Here is an 18382-nt window from a genome sequence, read left to right as displayed (position 1 = left end):
AAGCAGTGAAGGTAGTGTATACTTGCCGTTAGCGATCGCGTAGAGGATATTTGTACGTAAACTAAAATGGTCCCGTCGAGGGTGGGTTCCGTTCCACTGGAGCGGGAATAGACTGTAACCCAACGCTGGCACATGTTGAGTGTGGTCTAGAGGAAATTTTGCAGTGAGTGTCCATAAAATTCTGCACGATGTTGCGAATTAGCGACACGCCACGGAGAGTCGGCACTGATAGGACGAAATTGTGGCACAGGAAGGCCTGTGCAAAGCCTTCGCAGGACGTCGCTCGAGCGCTAACCAGCGGCTTTGGAGCAGCTTGGCACTGGAAATTCGGCGCGATTATGCCATTTGGGTTGCCAGATCCGAGTGCAGGGAGATTCTGACGACGGAAATCGCCTTTGGAGTCGCTCAGTGGCGAGATGATCAGCGACATCGTTTGCGTGACGCATGTTGTGTGAGGAGAAGTATGGCACGAGGAAAGTAGCAGCGTATGCAAGGGCGGAGCTGCAGGTACTGGGAATCACATAAAGGACCACGATCCACCATCGCCTTGTACTCTGCCGATTCTGCGGCAGTCACGGCGGTCAGTAGAGGGGTATATGTACGGGAATCGAAGTGACTGGACCGAGATGCCTTCGAGGCGTTGATGCATCGTCCTATGAGATTGCGGAGTCCAGGCTAAGCTGCTTGAGCAGGACACCGGCGTGATATGCCATGCAACCAAGCTCTCGAACCTCCTTGAAGCGATCTGAGACCTGCACAGCCGCTGCGGAGGTGGATGGCGAGATCCGTGGAGGAGATGCGGTACCACGACCTCGAGCGGTGTGCCGCAAGAGAGTGCTCCGAAGGCCAGTAGTCGCGCTGCAGCAATATGCCTTGCCGCCGAGAGAATGTGTGCAGGCCACGTGCAGGAGAACGCCATCGGCATCATAGCGCTGCCCATGCGGCTGTAGGGCGTATTCGAAAGTGAGCCACGAGCGGGTGTGCTCGTGCCTGAGTTGACTGCCGAAACACGTTGGAGCGTGTTTCGTAGAGCCGCGGTGGCCCACGCATCAAGTGGTCGGTGTATGCCGAGGCGTCTTGCCTCTGCGCCATACCATTGCCTTTCGTGACAGACGTGTTGGCGGCGTGGAGATGTGAGTCGGAACGTGAATCAGTGAAGGCAGCAGAGAGGCCCGTGGCTGCCTGATTATTGCCTGGCGCTGGCTCCGGCTGCGGCCGAGCCGAGCGCGGGTCGAACAAGCTTCAGCTCTGCGATTGTCTTATTGTGCAAGCATCATTTACAATACCAAAGACAATAGCCCGCCGGCCGAGACACGCGCACACCCTCCTTCACCATCGATCGACGTTCACTTGACGGAGTTTCCACACATACACACACCCCACCACGTCCATCCTCGCGACTCAACACAACCGCACCACAACAGCGCGCACATCACCAACTCGAGCTCCGCGGACAGCAGGCAGTCACTACTCACAACCGCGCTCCACCCACCACCGCCGTCGCCACGATGGTGCGTCCAGACACCAGAGCGCGCGCCGGGCGAGGCTCTGGTGCTGGCGCCCTGCGACGACGTGCGGACCGCGACGGCGATGCCAAAATGTCCGACATCACAGTCAAAGGCGCCTCCGCTAGCAAAATCGGCAAGAAGCCACCCACAGGACCGGCCGCTGAAAAGCGCGCCGCTAGAAACCCACCAGGCACACGCAAGGATCTGACCTCCGCGACGGCTCGGAGAGACCTCATTCGCAAAGCAGCCGCTCAAGGAGATGTGCCGATGCGAGAGACGAAGCGGCCCGAACTGGTTGAGCTCACTGTCGAGGGGTGGAAGGAAAGCAGAGCGGCGAGCAGCTCGGACCGCGGACACAAGTCGCTCATTCAGTGGCTGGAGAAGAAGGCGGGCATGCGGTTAGGAAGAAAGGATACCAGAATACGGAGGAATCGGCTGGATGCCGATGCGGTGATCATCAGCGTACCCTCCGCGGATGCGAAGGCTTACGAACGAATGAACGGCTATGAATGGGCAGGTGCGAAGCTCAGCATCAAGCGCGTGGGCGGCGCAGACCAGGATAGCAGCCAACCTTCTTCCGGCGCGGAGGAAACAAAGGCCATGCTCAGAGGTGTGCTTGAGCGCCGCTGGAACCCCGAGATGAAGTTGCTCGATCTTTCGGCGCTCGGTGCAGACGCCGAATTGCAGGCCACGGGCATTTTTGGCTCGAGCTCGACAACTGCCAAATTCTTTCCCGCACTGATGAAAGTGCTCGATCTTTCCTTCAACACCACGAAAGAGCGCGACGAAGCGATCGAGGCCGTCTCATTGGCAAACAACGAACTTGAAGATCTCAAGATAGTGTCTACGCTATCCCAGTCCCTGCCCAATCTGGTCAGCCTGAATCTCTCCGGTAACAAGTTTGCAACTCTAGCATCATTGGAAGCATGGAGACACCGATTCAAGAAGCTCCAGCATCTTGTTCTCACTGGAAACCCACTTGACCAGAACGAGCCCAACGCTGGACCGGAGATTATGAAATGGTTCAAGAACCTGCGTACCCTTAACAACATTACAGTGCGAAGCGATGAGGACATCAAGAACCAAAACAATGTCCAGAACATTCCGTTCCCAATCCGTACACCACACTTTCAGGACGAAAATGGCATTGTGGAAGGCTTCGTACGCAACTGGTTCGCCGGCTTCGACACTGATCGGCCTGCTCTTGCTCGGATGTACTACGATGAGCACTCCGAATTCTCATATGCCCTCAACACACAAGCGCCGAGAGATCCACTAGACACTGAAAAGCCGCAAAGCCAAGAATGGGCATCTTACATACAGGGGAGCCGCAATCTCAAGCGTCTCACACAACTACCGGCTCGACAAAAGCGTTTGGCTCGAGGCACGCAGGCCACCATCGATACCTTCGCAGCGATGCCAAAGACGCAACATCCGGATCTCGCCACCGAGCCACAGAAATGGATGATTGAATCCCATCTGCAGCCAGGTATTCCAGATCCCATCAACAATACTCCGGGCGGCGTAGATGGATTCTTCATGTCGATACACGGAGAGTTCAACGAGCCGGAGACGGGCAAGAAGCGCAGCTGTGACCATGCTATCTTTATTGGTCCAGGTGGCTCGACTGGCGTGCGCGTCGTCAGTCACACAATCACCATTCGTGCATATGGCGGCGCCCAAGCTTTCCAAGCCACTGCTGGAGTGTCGACACCGCCAATGCTAGCTGCTGATGCTGCGGGCAATGATGGTCTTCCACAACTTCCAGAAGGTGTCACCATCGAGCTCGCCGAGCAGATGTGCACTGAATTGACCAAGCAGACCGGGATGACGTTGATGTTCTCGTCTGATTGCCTTCGCGAAGCTGGCTTCAATTTCGACGCGGCGTTGGCCATGTTCCAAAATGTCAAAGCAACTTTACCGGCTGCGGCCTACATCAACGGAGCACCAATCGCATAGAGAGATCGTTTGGAGGAAAGAATATCGGGGGTATGCAGGATCTGTGGAGGAGAATGGAGAAATGGCAGCAACAGAAGGGCAACTCGTCACACAAAACTTTGACACATTAGCGAGGCGAACGGGTTTAGAAAATCGGGCAAGGCACATTGTCTGCATTTGACAGGAGGCGAAAAAATAAATTGGGTTTACAGCGAGGCGTACTGCTTTTGGGTTTTGCATGAAGAGTGGCTGAGGGTGATGATACCAGACTGTGATATGAGAGAGAGGGATACTGCTTTCTACGCACACGGCGGTGGACTGATTGAGAAAAAGCATGGCGGGAGAAATAGATTGATTCGAGCTGCGCATGCATGTACGATATTGGAGACACAGGTAGACTGTGCGAGATCATCGAAGTAAGACTTTTTGTCACGAGGTCCGTCCTCGAGGGCGTGACCGAGGAAAGATTCGAATTGTGCCATTCAATTCCTTCTCATCTTATCATCTCCACGAACTGGGAATAACTGACTGTCTCACCATGCCATCAAACACCACCAGTATCCTCCACCCCCTCCGAATCCCGAACCCTTATCATTCGCCTTGGAATTGGGAAGCCAAGACTAACATCCCAGTCCTACAATCTACTGCCTACAATTCTTGATATCCTCAAACCACCCCAGTCCCTGTTCACATCTGACACTGGCCAAAAAAGAAACTCTCTGTGACACACAATGAAGAGCAGAAGATTCTGGTTGGCGAAGCACTAATGGAAGTACTGCGGAAGACGTTTCGCTTGGCAAGAAGCGAGTATAGACGAGAAAGTTAAGTAAAGACTCAACCAGTGGTACTGCTTGTCAGAAATATCCGGTCATCATTAGGCGAAGGGACCGAAAAGAAAAAATAAATAAAAACAGATGAGTGGACTGTCGCTTAATGCAGACAGCGGGGAATGGTAATTGAGGCGGGGAGGAAATCGCTGAGCCGGGTCATGAAAGTAGATGCATGCCATCGTAAGCATCATGTGGACTGCTTGGTGTTTGTGGAAGGCTTTCAAAACAATGGGGTGCTTTGGTCAGACTACCTAGAAGTCTAGATCAAGACCTCCGGTAAGCTCTCCATTTCGCGCCGAGCTCGACCATTCCGCCATCTCGAACTTCCCCCGGGCTTGACAACAACACGTCCATAAGTATTGTTTCCCAGCCCTTGTGGCAGTCGTTCGAACGTCAGAAGTCCACCGACCGTCTTATCGGCATTCGCGATGGCGAGCTCTGCTCCTCCGTCAAGAAGAGTAACGCCAGCGATAGAACCAAGGAACCGGATTTCTTGCTTGGCCTCAAAGGAATGCCCAGCGTAGACGGTCACCACATCCTCGTTCTCAGCAGCCACAAGAGCGCCATTGTCAGTAAATTGGAGGGACCTCGCGCAAGACATCGTACTATCAAATGTGCGTAGAGGCTTCTTCCAGCTTCGGGCGTCCCACACCATGACACGTCCGTCTTGCGCAGCTGTGGCTACATGTCGATTGTCCTGCGACCATGCGCAAGCGAAGCCATGGTCTGTGTGCTCTTGTAGCGTGACTATGGGCGTTCCTCGCTGTGCATCAGTGATAAGGGTGTCAGAACTGTCTCCGACCAATACTCGTAAACGACCGTCAGCAGACGTTGCAGAGCAGTTTACTGCGTAGTCGTATATGAAACTATCAGTGAATCGGAGTGTGCCCACATCCATGAGCCGGACTTTGCGGTCATTCGAGGAGAAGGCTGCGCGGAGGAGACCGGAGCGTCTGTCGCGGAAGCTATGCACATGGGTGACGAGCCCATTGTACGCGTGGGTAACGAAACCTTCGGAGGCCTCTCGCTTGTCGCTGTCAATGTTGCAGACAGCGTATTCTCCATAGAAGCCACCGGCAATCAGAACGTTGTCGGTTTGGCTGCCAGGCACAAACGCTCTTGGAGAAGCTGATAGGCAAGTAATGCGGAAGGCTGCGGCGGTGTTTACTGGCTTGGCTAAGTCCATGACCGTATCCCGCTCATTCGGACACGAGAGCGATGCCCGCATCACCTGATTCGCCGCCGCTCCATAAAATATGTTGTTGCGATCTGCAGCCACAAGCATGTTGCGTAGTTGATAATGCTCGAAGCTGCCTTTGTGCTGGGGCGCAAAGGAACGGAATCGATAGTGGCTTTCTGCATCCCCAGCGATGCCGAAAGATGTCTGCCGTCGTTGAGGGCGTAGGTAGCTGGAACTAGTTTTCGATGGGTGGAGCATACATCGAGCGAGCATGGCCTGCTCTCGAGCAGGACCAATTAGTTGCCACCGGATGCCTTGTACATCGACAGCTCGCGACAATACCTGCGTACGGACAACAGGCTCAAGCGGTCGTCCAAGTCGTATAGATGATTGTATTCCAGGCTCAAAGGGAGGAAGTCGTTTGTCCGTTATTGACTTGAGACGCCAATCGTCCATGAATTCGAGAACATCATAATGCCTCCTGGGGTCATCAACAGGTAGAGTATCTTCATCCATATCCATCATCTGGGCATGTTGTACATTGGTCGTTCTGTGGTCGCCCGCTAAGGAGCGCAGGGCAGTATGTGCGCCAATCGCTGATGAGGCGTCGAAAGGCAGATTGTGATGCTGAGTGGTATCTGTAGATTGAGTTGACACCATGGATCGGTTACTAAGATCCAGCGATGCAGCAAATGCGCCATTTGCTGCTTCCATAATCTCATCAGGAGGAAGTGCATTTTCGATCAATTGACCTTCTCTCGCTGTCGCTCGCCGTCGATGTGCCTCTTCCGATGCGGCTCTTGGTTGTTGCTGCGAGTGACCTTGGGACTGGGCGTGCAGCGAGGTTGAATGCGATATACTCGGAGATATGGTTGGCTCAATGGGTGTGTCGTTATCATAAGTGTTGATATCATGTTGCGTGACTTCGTCGTAGCGTACAGGCGTCGATATGTGCGCAGAAGGCACGTCTGTCATGGGTTCATCTGCAGACGGCGGTAAAAGCACGCCGCCATTGTCGTCATATTCGTCGTCTTCATTTTCCTCGTCATCGTCCAGATCTAGATCAAATTGCGAATTGGAAGGCAGTGGGGTATCTTGAGTAGATGCAATGGGAAATAACAATGATGAAACACTGCTCGGACAGAACGTTGGTTCTTCGAACCGGGCCACGCATGCTTGTTGATTGAACATGTCTGTGTTTGCGGCGCGCCGCTTTCTGACCACTTTGGGTGTTCTTCGCACAGAAGGTCTGTACCTTGCAACTGGAGCAGCTTTCCGGGGGCTTGTGAAATAGAAGATGTCTTCCATGGTGCGTGGCAGGCGAGGTACCGGCGGTATGGAGTCAGCGGTGTTCGTCACAGTCCCGTGCCGGCGAGAGCGGCACGTATGTTTGCAATGCAATCTTGTGAAATGATGTACAGCTGACAGTAAGGATGCTGGGTCGGGCGGGATATCGACAGCTGCAATAGAGATCCCACTTCCACGGCGCAGGGAGTTGCAAAGATGTTCAGTATCGTTTCGCGCTTGTATGCGCGCGGTCGGCAAAGGGCTCGCTGGAGACTGGCGAACCGTAGATTTCGGGTTCCAGGCCGACGGCTAGGTGCAGGCTGCAGACAGGGATTGCAAGCAGCGTGGCAATGAAAGCCGATGGAACAAAGAGTCACGAGGTGGACCGCGAACGCATCTTCTTTTCGAGCCAGTGGTATGTGCAGAGCGTGAAAGAGAGTCGCGGTCGGAGCAGGCAATACTGTCGTGGTAGATGATTCCTGCGCGTGGACAGGGTCGAAGATATTACGGGATCGCCGGAGCCGTTCTGCGCTAGAGAAAGGGTCGTGTTCTCTCAAGACGACCAGGGAGGCAGGAGCAGCAGCATGACCAGCAGCTGCGCAGCGGAATGTGGAAGGCGAGGTTGTCGATGGCCTCAGCGATGCCCGACGGGTGGGCGAGCGAGGCAATCAGAGGCAGTGGTTACTTGCTGAAGAGCTGAAGAGAGAGCCGAGCTGGTCATGCGGTCGCATTCAGCATGCAGGTTTGGCAGGCAAGCAGGCACGCCGGCCGTGGGATGGCGATAGATGCTGATCGAGGGCTGGAGTGCGCTGTCGCGCTCGCCGTCAACGTCGTCCTTCCCGCCGCAGCGCACCGGCGAGGGCCCTAGCAGCGTGCGCGGTGCATAGGCTGGGAGACGCGGTCCATGCCCGTCGCGGGTCTGCTGATGGCGCCTGTGCAACGCGTGATGTCTGGACTATAGCTGGAGAAGAAGAGCAGGCGATGACGAGGGCAGAGGCGAAGAGTCAGTCGCAACGCGGGATCCTTGGCGTGGCTCGACTCCACACCCGCTGGTTGCCCGCTCCGCTCCTCGCTCCTTCACTTCGCCTCGTCTCGTTTCGCCTGCCACGCGATCAATGTGACACGTGCTGGCCGCCTGCAGACACGCCGGCGGCAAACAGGCACACTCACACGCAGGCGGGGGCGGGGCACGGCCTGTCCTCCGGGCCTCAGCAGCAGCAGCAGCGCACAGAACAGCGCAATCAATATCCTCCGTGCCCTCCTCGTTTCGACCGATGGTGTGCTGAGCAGCAGCGCTTCGGGAGACGTGCAGATGTCACAATTCCACGCTGATTTGAGACTGCTCCATGCGAGCGCATGCGATCTGTCCATGCTTGTTCATGCTGCAGCACCCGCACCACAGCCAATCGACGTGCTCCTACCCTCCCGAGGCCTTTTGTTTGTGGATAATGCAGTCGTATGCGGGCTCGTCTGCCTCGCGTTGCACCGCTCAAGGGAGATGGAGCATCGCCAATCACATCTCCCAACCATCGGCATCGCATCTCTCCCGCGGTATGGACCACAACCCAACGCTATGACCGAGGCTGCAAAGAGAACGGCATCGTGCATGATATGATCACGACGCCGGGTCTAATCTTGAGACAGCTCTCGTGTCCGATGGCTGTACAGCCGCTCGTGCGAGCACACATTCGTGTTCTTTCATGTTGATGTCGTACGCTTCCATGGCATAAACGAACGCACTTCCTGCGCATGGACAAAGGCCGCATCGGCAATCATACCATTTCGCTGACCTGCTGCAGTCACCCTTCGATTCTTACCAGCTGCTGACGCGATCCATCGCACGAGGCAGGGATTCCATGTGCGTGTACTACCTGCACGAGATTGAAAACAGCTACCGATGGGAACACACCCGCGTTGCAACGATTCAGCATTCGTCCTTGCACCTGGAGATTGCCTTGGGACGGAGCCAATGCTGAAGCTTTACGATCAGTCTTTCTCCGAACAGTCCTCGTGCATTGAGCCGCCTTCCAGGAATCCCCCAGAAGCACATGTTGGAGACTTGTGTTCGAGAAGATAGTCTCGAACGTAACCTCACAGCATACTCCTCACGTCTCAGCAAGCGAGCATCTTACATGTTTCTTGTTGCACGACACATCGCCAGGTTTCTGACCGCAACAATGAATGACCTTTGACTGCGTTGGCGGTGAGTCTGGCCATTGTTGTACGGACCTACTGCGTCGCACGAACAATGCAAGCGGGCATTCGGCGTTGACGGGAAACAATAGAGCATGGCCGGCAGCGAGCTACGTTGCCACGAAACTGCAGAGCATCGCATCAAGATCTCTTCACGCGTGGGTTGACAGGCGGTCCAGTGGCGTTTGACAAGGGCATTCGGAGATCGGCCATGCTCTACAGCCACGCTGCAGAGCGTCATCCTGCTACCGTTGCACCAGCGTTGACGATATGGCTTGAGGTCACGCTCACAACACCAAATCCTCGACGTCCGGTCCTATATCCATTCCCTGGGGGCAAAGCGTTGATACGTGTCCCTACTGGGTTGCGTCTCAGCGGACGAGCTGGCTGCCATATTGGCCGTTCCGACTGTGTCTGATCGTGTGATCAAGAACTTCGAGGATAAAGCATTTGGTGCGACATTTGATCCCGAGTTGCTTTGCGAATTGGAACCGATAGTGTGACCTATCGAAGCACTCTGATCTCGACTGTCTTAGTCCCCCATAGACAAAGCTCCGGCAAAGGAGCGCGTGAGGGGGATGATTCGTTCAAGCAAGACTTCACGTGTGCTCTCGTGATGACGAACGCTCGGCGAGACGCGCCTCGAGTGATCTGGGCGTGATGATCGCGAGTCACATGCGGATGTGCGTGTTCCATAGCAGGAGAGAGGTCAAATCCTACTCTGCATGATCATAGGCGGACACTGGTCTTGTGGGCTGGGATCAACCCTCTACAGTCTCAGAAGTGAGTAATGCAAATATATGTAATGAGCTCACCTTCAACCAGAGTAGAGATCTTCGACAGAGTATTATTTTTTGGCAAATTCTGACACCTCTCGAGCTGGGCAGACGATCTGCTGGCAAATATCATGGTGATATCTTCACGCGTTGGTCTTGTTGCTCGTAGAGTTTTCATCATGGGCCAGAAGACCGTCAGGCTTGTCCCGCCATTTTCCCGCTGACAAAGACGGCCCAGGTAGCCCTCTCTGTTCCCTGTCCTTCCAACCTCACAATCAACGTCAGCGTATACATGTACATGATGGCCGGTGAGTATATTCAAATGACACGACTTTCTTGTATCTCGCGAATCGGCCGCGATCCCATATTAACCCAGCCGCGCTCTTATCTTTCGCGTAGCCCGGGGCTCCACATACAGAGCTTTCACCTCGCACCAGGAACACGACATTTATCCAGATAGGCGATTGTGTCATGATGCACAGTATTGTGGGCAGCGCTCGCGTGCAATGGGCAATAAGTGCCACGGAAGTCGGACATGGCGAAACCCGCTGGCCATCTTGCTATCATCTATTGCCACGCTGTCGCCACGCGCTCCCTCGTGCCCAGTGGCCTTAGCATCAAGCATTGGTAGATGAGCGCCGTTGCAGTCGACAGGTTCAGTCCCGCGGATTCGACCCACAGCAACATACCACTTGCCACCGGGTTTCAGTCGCATCAAGGCTTCCTTGTGGAGTCTGCAGTAGTCACTCGGTCGTGTTGACGAAAGAACAGGCTTCTGAACGCATTCGCAAAGCGGTTCAATTTCGACCAGCATGCCAGCTCCTGCCTATACAAGCAAGACCTTGAAGATCGAGCCGGCGATATGCGAGTCTTGGTTCGACGGTGGAGGTGTATTCGCTTCCGCCGCTGGAGGAGAATGTCTGGGCGCCCAGCTTCCAAGCCATGATGATCTTCGTTCACCTTCTTCTTTTGTCTCAACGCCGACTTCGACACAACGCTTGTTTGCTTCTGTGGCGTTCTGCTATCACTCAGCGTAGTAACGTCAATCGTCTTGGCTGTTTGCTGTGCCAGGCGTGGATGTCGTGCTTCAATTGCTTCAGGCATAGTCTCTCACTGGTATCCAACCAGAAGTCGAACATTGGGGCTTGGCTGCGGCGAATGAAGTTTATACGAGGCCTTGCATAGGTCACTGATTTCTGGGTAACTTCCGTAGGTGCCGCATCGCTGCATACGAGGGATAGACATGCAGGAACAGCTGCGCAAGTTTTCCTCGCTTGGGAAAGAAACAAATGGAAAAGGTGATGACGATCGAGGAAGGTTATATACTGGACTCGCGCCCCCTCCATCAAGGTTGGTTGATACTCGTCCACTTTTGACTGTAATTTTTACTTTGCCATCATGGTGCGGTCATCTCTCCTCTTAGCATGCACGGCGCTCTCTGCGTTCGCCAACGCCCACAACAATCCTCTCGAGGCTAGGCAAGAAGAAGTCAGCGCAGCCACCTACGGCCCAGGCAAGGGCAAGCCAAATGTCAACTCCAAGAAGCTGCAGGCTGCGATCAAGGAATCTGCATTGAAGAAGAAAGCCAAAGAGCTCGAGAGGGCAGCATACTCAACTCCGGAGCGCAACCGAGTATTCGGCTCGCCAGGTCACGAGAACACCTTGAAGTTCATCGAGAGCTATCTCGAGAAGGAAGACGATTACTTCACGTACCGACGCCAAGAATTCGTTGAGCTTTACTCACAAGGATCCGGTACCTTCTCCGCTGGCGGCACATCATATCCTTTGAACGTCTTCACCTACTCACCATCGACCGATGGAGTAGTCGATGCTCCGATCGTTGCCGTGGCAAACCTCGGATGCAATGCTACCGATTACCCTGCTGAGGTCTCTGGTGCCATTGCTCTGATCTCAAGAGGAACCTGCAACTTTGCAGTGAAAGCCGCAAATGCCAAGACTGCTGGCGCTCTTGGTGCTGTCGTCTACAACAATGTTCCAGGCAACGTCGCTGGTACTCTTGGAGGTACAGGAGACTACGCTCCAGTTGGAGGTATCTCGCAAGAGAATGCAACCACTATCCAGGCAGCTCTCCCATTGACCGGTCAGCTTGAGATCGACAGTGTCGTTGAGAACCGAACAACCTACAACATCATCGCCGACTCCAAGAGCGGAGACAAGAACAATGTCGTCGTAATCGGTGCTCACTCCGACTCTGTCTTTGCTGGTCCAGGTATCAACGATGACGGCAGCGGAACTATCGGTATTCTCGAAACCGCCATCCAGCTCGCCAAGAAGAAGTACAGACTCAAGAACGCTCTGCGTGTCTGCTGGTGGTCTGCTGAGGAGTACGGCCTCTTGGGCTCCGAATACTACGTCGCCAACCTCCCACAAGAGGAGCGCGACAAGATCGCCCTTTACCTCAACTTCGACATGATCGCCTCTCCGAACTGGCAATACGCCCTCTACGACGGTGATGCTAGCACTTTCAGCAACACTACCGGCGTCGTCATTCCTCCAGGATCTGACAAGATCGAGCACTTCTTCCAGGATTGGTTCAAGGAGCAGGGCATCCCAACCAAGGACTCTGAGTTCAACGGACGATCTGACTACGGACCTTTCATTGCCACTGATGTTGGCATCCCAGCTGGAGGTATCTTCACTGGTGCTGAGGCTCTCAAGACTGAGGAGGAGGCTGCCTTGTGGGGTGGACAAGCTGGTACGTGACAATGGAAAGGAACACCGCTCGCACACAATACTGACATGTTCATACAGGCGTCGCCTACGACCCCAACTACCATCTTGTCGGCGATAACTACACCAACCTCGCTTTCGAGCCTTTCCTAGTCAACACGGTATGTCCCACCGCTTCACTCAATGTCCATTCCCCAACTCAAACTGACAATTTCACAGAAAGCTATTGCTGCCTCCGTCGCCAAGTACACCATGGACACTTCTGACATTCCACCTCGCACCTCTGGTGCCAAGGTCAAGTCTAGGGGTGCTCACCCGCACGCCAAGAAGAATGCTGTGCACTCCCACTCGCACCAACCTGGTCTCCAGTGTGGTTCCGAGCCAAAGGAATTGGCGTAAATGAAGAAAATGATAATGATAAAGTACCTATGAGTCATGAAGACACTATGATCAGAGTAGATATGGAATCCACAGGACACACAGTTCTATTCTCTGTCATTGAAATATTCCGTTACTTCTCCTTCCATGAGCGCGCGCCATGTGTTCCGACCCAATAACTCCATTCGACACAAACGGGGCCATGCTCCGTAGACCTTCCCTGTAACAGAGATTTGTGGACGAGGAGAGTAAAATTCCCGTCAAGAATCCGCAGCCATGATCCCACCCAACCCTCTGAAGCTCCTATACGCCACACAATGCCACTCCTCCGCAGGGACTTCCTCCCCAGGCGGAGCCGGCATGCCCATCTTGACAGCTAATTTATCCTCCCGCATAAATTCCAAGATTCCCATATTCTGCCTCACCACACCCTCCGGTGCACCCGAAACTTCCAATCCCAAAAAGCATTCCGCTCTGCCATTCGGTTCATCCAGCTCCGTGCTTAGCTCCACTTCTCGCACGCTATAGGTCGGGTGTTCCAACGCCAGAAGTCTTCTGCTCTCGACAAAATCGGCCAAAGTCTGCAATTGAGGAAGTGTGCCGACGGCCGGGTCAGCTGTGAATATCGGAGCCATGTGGACCCACTCGTCGAGGTTCCACTCTCGTTTATTGATGTTGGTCCAGTAGACGCGGCAGTAGCTTTCCAGTTTCTCGCAAATTTCTTTCTTCTTTTCCTCTGGAGTTTGGTCGGCTGATGTGCTTTCCACGTCTTTGCCACCTTTCTGCTTGGTGCCTTTACTCGACCCAGATTGCTTGGTAGGCTTGGTCGTCGAGTTTGCGAGCAAGAGTCCAACGCTTCCCGTGTGTGGCGGTGGGTCCTTCCGCTGGCGATTGCTATCGCCGGGCTTTTTGTCCATGGATCATATAAGCATAGAGATCCCTTGATAAGACTTGAGGTCGACAAGGCTCCAAGCCTTTGCCTCAAGAAGTGTAGGGCTCCTCAGCTGGAGAACATGTCGGAGGGCTCGTAATGACTCGTCATTCGTGCCTCATGGAGTACAGAGGGGTTTATGGGTTCCTCAGCTTCCTCAGCTTGGATGTCAGCGGAAAGACGCTACTCATGCTTGAGCACCGGCAACGTGCTTTCACCCATGTCATGCAAGCCCCGGCCGGGAAAGTGGGGACACCTTGGCAAACAACCAGAAGATGTTTGGGGATTCTGTTTATTAGTGAGAGAGGCCGCTGTGCGGACATCGTATTCTGAATTGACACTTGCCATAGGAATATTGCAGGTCGGTCGCTCGTGTTTGCTGCTTCAGTTGGTCGATGCCTTTCCATACGACGTCTCAAATCGACACACGCAACAGCTGTCGGCTGCGTACATGTGAGATGCGGTGGCCATGTCACTCATGCCCCAGGGCAGCACAAATCAACCTGGAGTACATTGCGGTACAATCATGGTCTTCCATGCAAAGAAGGGCGGCTGAATCGGCACGCAAAGCATGCGACCCTGATAAGACCTGCAACGAACGCAGCCAGTGTACAAATCTTGACCATGTCTTTCGTTGATCACCGCGAGCCCTAAGTCCGGAGTCAAACATTCGAGAAAAGTTCGAGCGGATCTCCTTCACCTGACGCTACCAATGTCCCGATGTTCAAGAGCTCCAACAGGATAAAGTGACACGAACATCTTGCAAACTTGAATCAGGACGGTCGTATGCGCCGTCGTATTCTGGTCTCCTAGCACAAATTCCGTTGACACGTCAGAATGCGTCAGTGGTGATCCAATTCAGATGAAAATGTATCGAGGAGATCTGGATACCCCAGCGCCAATAACAAAGACGAAGAAACAGGCCGTCGATTAGTATGCATATACCCGCGACATGAGCACGTCGGCAGACAGACTCTTTAGGAAATTTCAAACGAATCGTCTCAGGAAGCTGCCAATCACTGACCTTTGCGAGATCGCGCGAATGTGGTATGTCGTGTTCTGAACCGACGGAGACCGCTAGCTCTGACAGGCCCATAGCATAAGCCGAGAAGTCCATCACGAGGCGAGAGTGACTTGTCGGTGTATCATGAAATCTGGATTTTGCTCCGTAATCAAGAAAAGACTTCTTGAAAATCCGGGAGAAACGGCGACCTGAGGCGACACATGTGCCAGTCGAGGTTGCCCAACACACGCAAATTCTTTTCAGCTTCAACTTCCTATGGCGTGAGCACAACTCAACCAGCGGAAGAAGTCTTTTCGGCTCACCAATCCATCTGGTTCTGGCAGAATCAGCAGGTGCTCTGTTAGAATGATACTTCTTGGCGTGCTGTTGGCAACAATATCCGCGTCTGAGAAGACCACCTCGACTAGAAGTTTTCCGCGGCTTGTCATCCCCCACCTGATCGCGCGATCGATGCTGGCTATGCTGACCGAGTGGCGGACTAGCACAGAGATTGCGGTCTCACCAAGCATAGCTTAGCGCAGAATATGACCACTCAGCTGTAGATCCCATGAAGGAAAGCACTCTTATATCCGCAGCCAAGCGCGGGTAAGCAGAGGTCTGCGAGTTCAGAAGCCGCCGAAAACATTTGCTCACTGCGCTTGGGGACTTGGAGCTCACCGAAGAAGTGCAGCATCTCTACTCTCCCATGGATTGCATGGCGAATTGTGTGACCAGCACGTCTGCTCTCAGCCCATCGATGATTACTGAAGTTCACGCAGTACTGGTCTTCTTGGCGCCAGTGGCATTTGTGCGCTGACAGAGTCAAAGGCAGATTTCCAACACGCGATGTGTGTACCTTGGCTGCTTTCTGGTCCACCTTCAGACGGAATCGGGTGTCGTCGGCTCTGGCTTGTGTGCTAAGCGCTGATAGTTCTCTCCGCCTGTCTCGAAAAGGCTTCAGTACTTGAAGTGGTCCGACAGGTACTCGAGCAGGCCACTCCGAGAGGACTGCCCTATTGACTGCATCGGACGCAGCACCGAGATCTTGACCTGTTGACTCCTGGAACTCGCCAAAGCCACATCTGTGCCACAGGTCGAAACAGCAAAGTGGCAGTTTGGGGGAAGGGACTCCACACCTCCGTGCTACCCAAATTCTTCCGATGCCTTCGGCTTCCATCAGATCTGAGCCGCGGAACAGGCCAAACACTTACCATGCCTTCGGCCAGGAGAAATTCAATTGATCGTTTTCCATCTGCCTCCTGTCGTCCAATGCTGAACATGGAAAGCTCAAATTTGGATCAGCCGGAGATCTCGCGTGGATTTGACATTCTTCTTGTCCAAGAACCGGCTGTTACGCAAGCAGCACCATCTGTATCATCAAGATCTGCACATCCACAACGTCTGTTGTTTGCGAAAGGCTCGGCGTTCGGTTTGGCCTCAGGGTAGGATCGGTCGGTCCGCTCGCGACTGCGACCATTGCGGTGCCCAGACACAGACGGAATGGCAGCCGGAGGTGCAGCGCCTGTGCTGCCAATGGCGCGGCGACGTTGAGTAAGCGGAGGGGCCATGAAGTGTTCGTGATGTCCATTCATCTCGCACGATCCGGTCCCGCCGAGATCTTCTGCAGCGTTGTCGTCAGCCTTGTGGGTTGGTATTGCTTGGCAGCGGTAAACATTGTCGGATTGTCCGAGCGTTGTCGAAGGAAGTCACACACCCGAGATCCTGCCGCATGCCAGACCACTGCAAATTGCGTTATGACGCATTACGCGAAGCACAAAAATGCAGAAAAACTTGTCATGTGCCCTGCGCTGCGGTGTTTAGCGCAGCGGTGCGCGCTGCCGCAACACCCGATTCTGTGTAGCACCGCAGGCTCGGCGTCTTGATAAGGCACGCCATGGCACGACTTCAAAAGGCACGCGTCTTCCCGACTGATCGGCAATAGGAGTTGCGAACATCGACAGCAATCATGGGCTGGGCACGCAAAATGATGCGAGGCAGAGTCTCCATCCGGGACAGGCTCGCCAGGTCAGACACCATGAGCTCCGTCGACACCGCAAGCTCGACAGGAACCCCTTCTTCGCAGCAGTCGACCAGTTCGGCACAATCTACCAACTCGGCATCCCAAGCGCTGGCAACATCCCCATTCATGGCCGGAGTCAAGATACCCTTCCGAGCGACTCTCAAGTCCCTATGGCGATAGATGAGGACTTCCAGGAGCAAGCCTAGGTGCAAACAGATACCATCGGAGAAGAGTGAGAGAAACAGGGCTCATGATACGTGTCAAGAAGTATGGCATTTACACACAAGAACGATTGCTGGCTGTATGTCGCTTTTCAGCCATTCTCAGAAGAGAGAAACTCCGCGGCCATCAAAGTAAGTACCAGCTAAGAACCTAGCACGTGCAATGCTGACATCAATTCGAAGACAGAATGGTCTACAATATGGACAGCTGCTCAAGGAACATCTCTCCCGCTATGCCGACTCCATCCCGGGCGGTGCAGTTGCAGCGAAAGCATCCCACTCGTGATCACCAAATTGCCTACCCATACGGCCCTTGCTGTACATCAATTGTCCCTTCATCTTGACAAGTGGATTCATCCAAACCTTCCTCCCGTCTGGTCCAGTGACTTCTTTCGACGTGGAACCAAGGCCTGAGACCGGAGACGTTAGCTTCCACAGAGATGATTCCACAGACTGCACTCACCGGTTGGCTGGTAGTTCAGGTAGATACCCTCCCATGACCTCTTCGGACACGCGAATACTTCATGCATGATGCCAACATGCGGGATTTTGGCTTCCACCTCTCTCCACCACTGCATGGCTTTCGTATGCAACGGCCCGTGTGCATATTGGTGCAAGTAGTGTTCGTTCTCGAAATACAGAATGCTCATGAACTCGTTGCCTGCACATTGCAAGCATTCGTCAGTGGAGAAGCTCTCGCAGTTATCTTTCGACTTGGTATGCCACTTACCGGAAGTTCTCTCAGCAGCGTTGACCCACGCGGACGCGCCCATGAAGCCGTGCTGAGTGGCATCTTGGCTCAACTCGTCGACCATGGCGTCAAACCGGTCGCCAACTTCCTTGAAACCTGGACCAAACATGCCGAAAGGGTGATGCGAAACCACTCCGAGAATGATGGCGCACACTTGCTCCTCGGCCGGCTTATCTTGTTGACCTTTCTCCGACGGAATGATCGGAGCCACGCGATATGGAATCACGTTAGACATGAGTGGATTTGGCAGAACTCCAGTTGTTATCAGGACAGCGCGCAGCAACTTGTATGCGATGAATAGGACTGCTGGCAGGACCATGGTGAGATTACGGTAAGGCAGAACGGCCATGGCCGTGCCTTGGAGTAGACCACCGAGAACCAGCCATGTTGGCACAGACAGTTGGTCGCGAATCAGCTGCAAAAGTCAGCTGTATGTTCTGTTCAAGAGTTATGGCATCACATTGTCAAAGTGAAAAATGGCAGTCCACGATACTGAGCCTCGAGGCAAACAATTCCCACTTACGGTGTACAAAGCATTTTGATTCCTGCGCGTGGCCGTTTTTGGCCTTTGGTCGAAACTCTCGAACGCCGGTTGGTACATAGTCGTTGGTCGCCTTTCGCAGCTGTGAGACTCGAAAAATGTCTGGCTGCAGGTCCCGCTTTTGTATTGTATCA

At 53.9% G+C, this 18382-nt stretch overlaps 5 protein-coding genes across 5 annotated transcripts; 2 read left to right on the top strand and 3 right to left on the bottom strand.

Annotated features, from left to right (window-relative positions):
- Positions 1-1508: 1508 nt before the first annotated feature.
- Positions 1509-3467, top strand: CKM354_000668700 (uncharacterized protein; the record flags this gene model as incomplete). Its single annotated transcript, XM_044802012.1, has 1 exon — positions 1509-3467. One exon carries the CDS (start codon positions 1509-1511, stop codon positions 3465-3467), a length of 1959 nt encoding a protein of 652 aa, XP_044657947.1.
- A 1068-nt stretch (positions 3468-4535) lies between these two features.
- On the bottom strand, positions 4536-6764 carry CKM354_000668600 (uncharacterized protein; the record flags this gene model as incomplete). The annotated part of the gene is made up of 1 exon (XM_044802011.1): positions 4536-6764. The coding sequence occupies one exon, from the start codon at positions 6762-6764 to the stop codon at positions 4536-4538; it is 2229 nt and encodes a 742-aa protein (XP_044657946.1).
- Positions 6765-11110: 4346 nt separating this feature from the next.
- On the top strand, positions 11111-12802 carry CKM354_000668500 (uncharacterized protein; the record flags this gene model as incomplete). The annotated part of the gene is made up of 3 exons (XM_044802010.1): positions 11111-12428; positions 12485-12564; positions 12623-12802. The coding sequence occupies 3 exons, from the start codon at positions 11111-11113 to the stop codon at positions 12800-12802; spliced, it is 1578 nt and encodes a 525-aa protein (XP_044657945.1).
- Positions 12803-13041: 239 nt separating this feature from the next.
- Positions 13042-13698, bottom strand: CKM354_000668400 (uncharacterized protein; the record flags this gene model as incomplete). Its single annotated transcript, XM_044802009.1, has 1 exon — positions 13042-13698. One exon carries the CDS (start codon positions 13696-13698, stop codon positions 13042-13044), a length of 657 nt encoding a protein of 218 aa, XP_044657944.1.
- Positions 13699-17187: 3489 nt separating this feature from the next.
- Positions 17188-18308, bottom strand: CKM354_000668300 (uncharacterized protein; the record flags this gene model as incomplete). The annotated part of the gene is made up of 4 exons (XM_044802008.1): positions 17188-17366; positions 17420-17617; positions 17687-18122; positions 18231-18308. 4 exons carry the CDS (start codon positions 18306-18308, stop codon positions 17188-17190), a joined length of 891 nt encoding a protein of 296 aa, XP_044657943.1.
- Between the last annotated feature and the right edge of the window lie 74 nt (positions 18309-18382).

Source organism: Cercospora kikuchii, assembly GCF_019650295.1.
Source record: "Cercospora kikuchii DNA, contig_00004, whole genome shotgun sequence".
In the NCBI taxonomy this organism is placed as follows: Eukaryota; Fungi; Ascomycota; class Dothideomycetes; order Mycosphaerellales; family Mycosphaerellaceae; genus Cercospora; species Cercospora kikuchii.
This window is presented reverse-complemented; position numbering and strand designations above follow the sequence as displayed.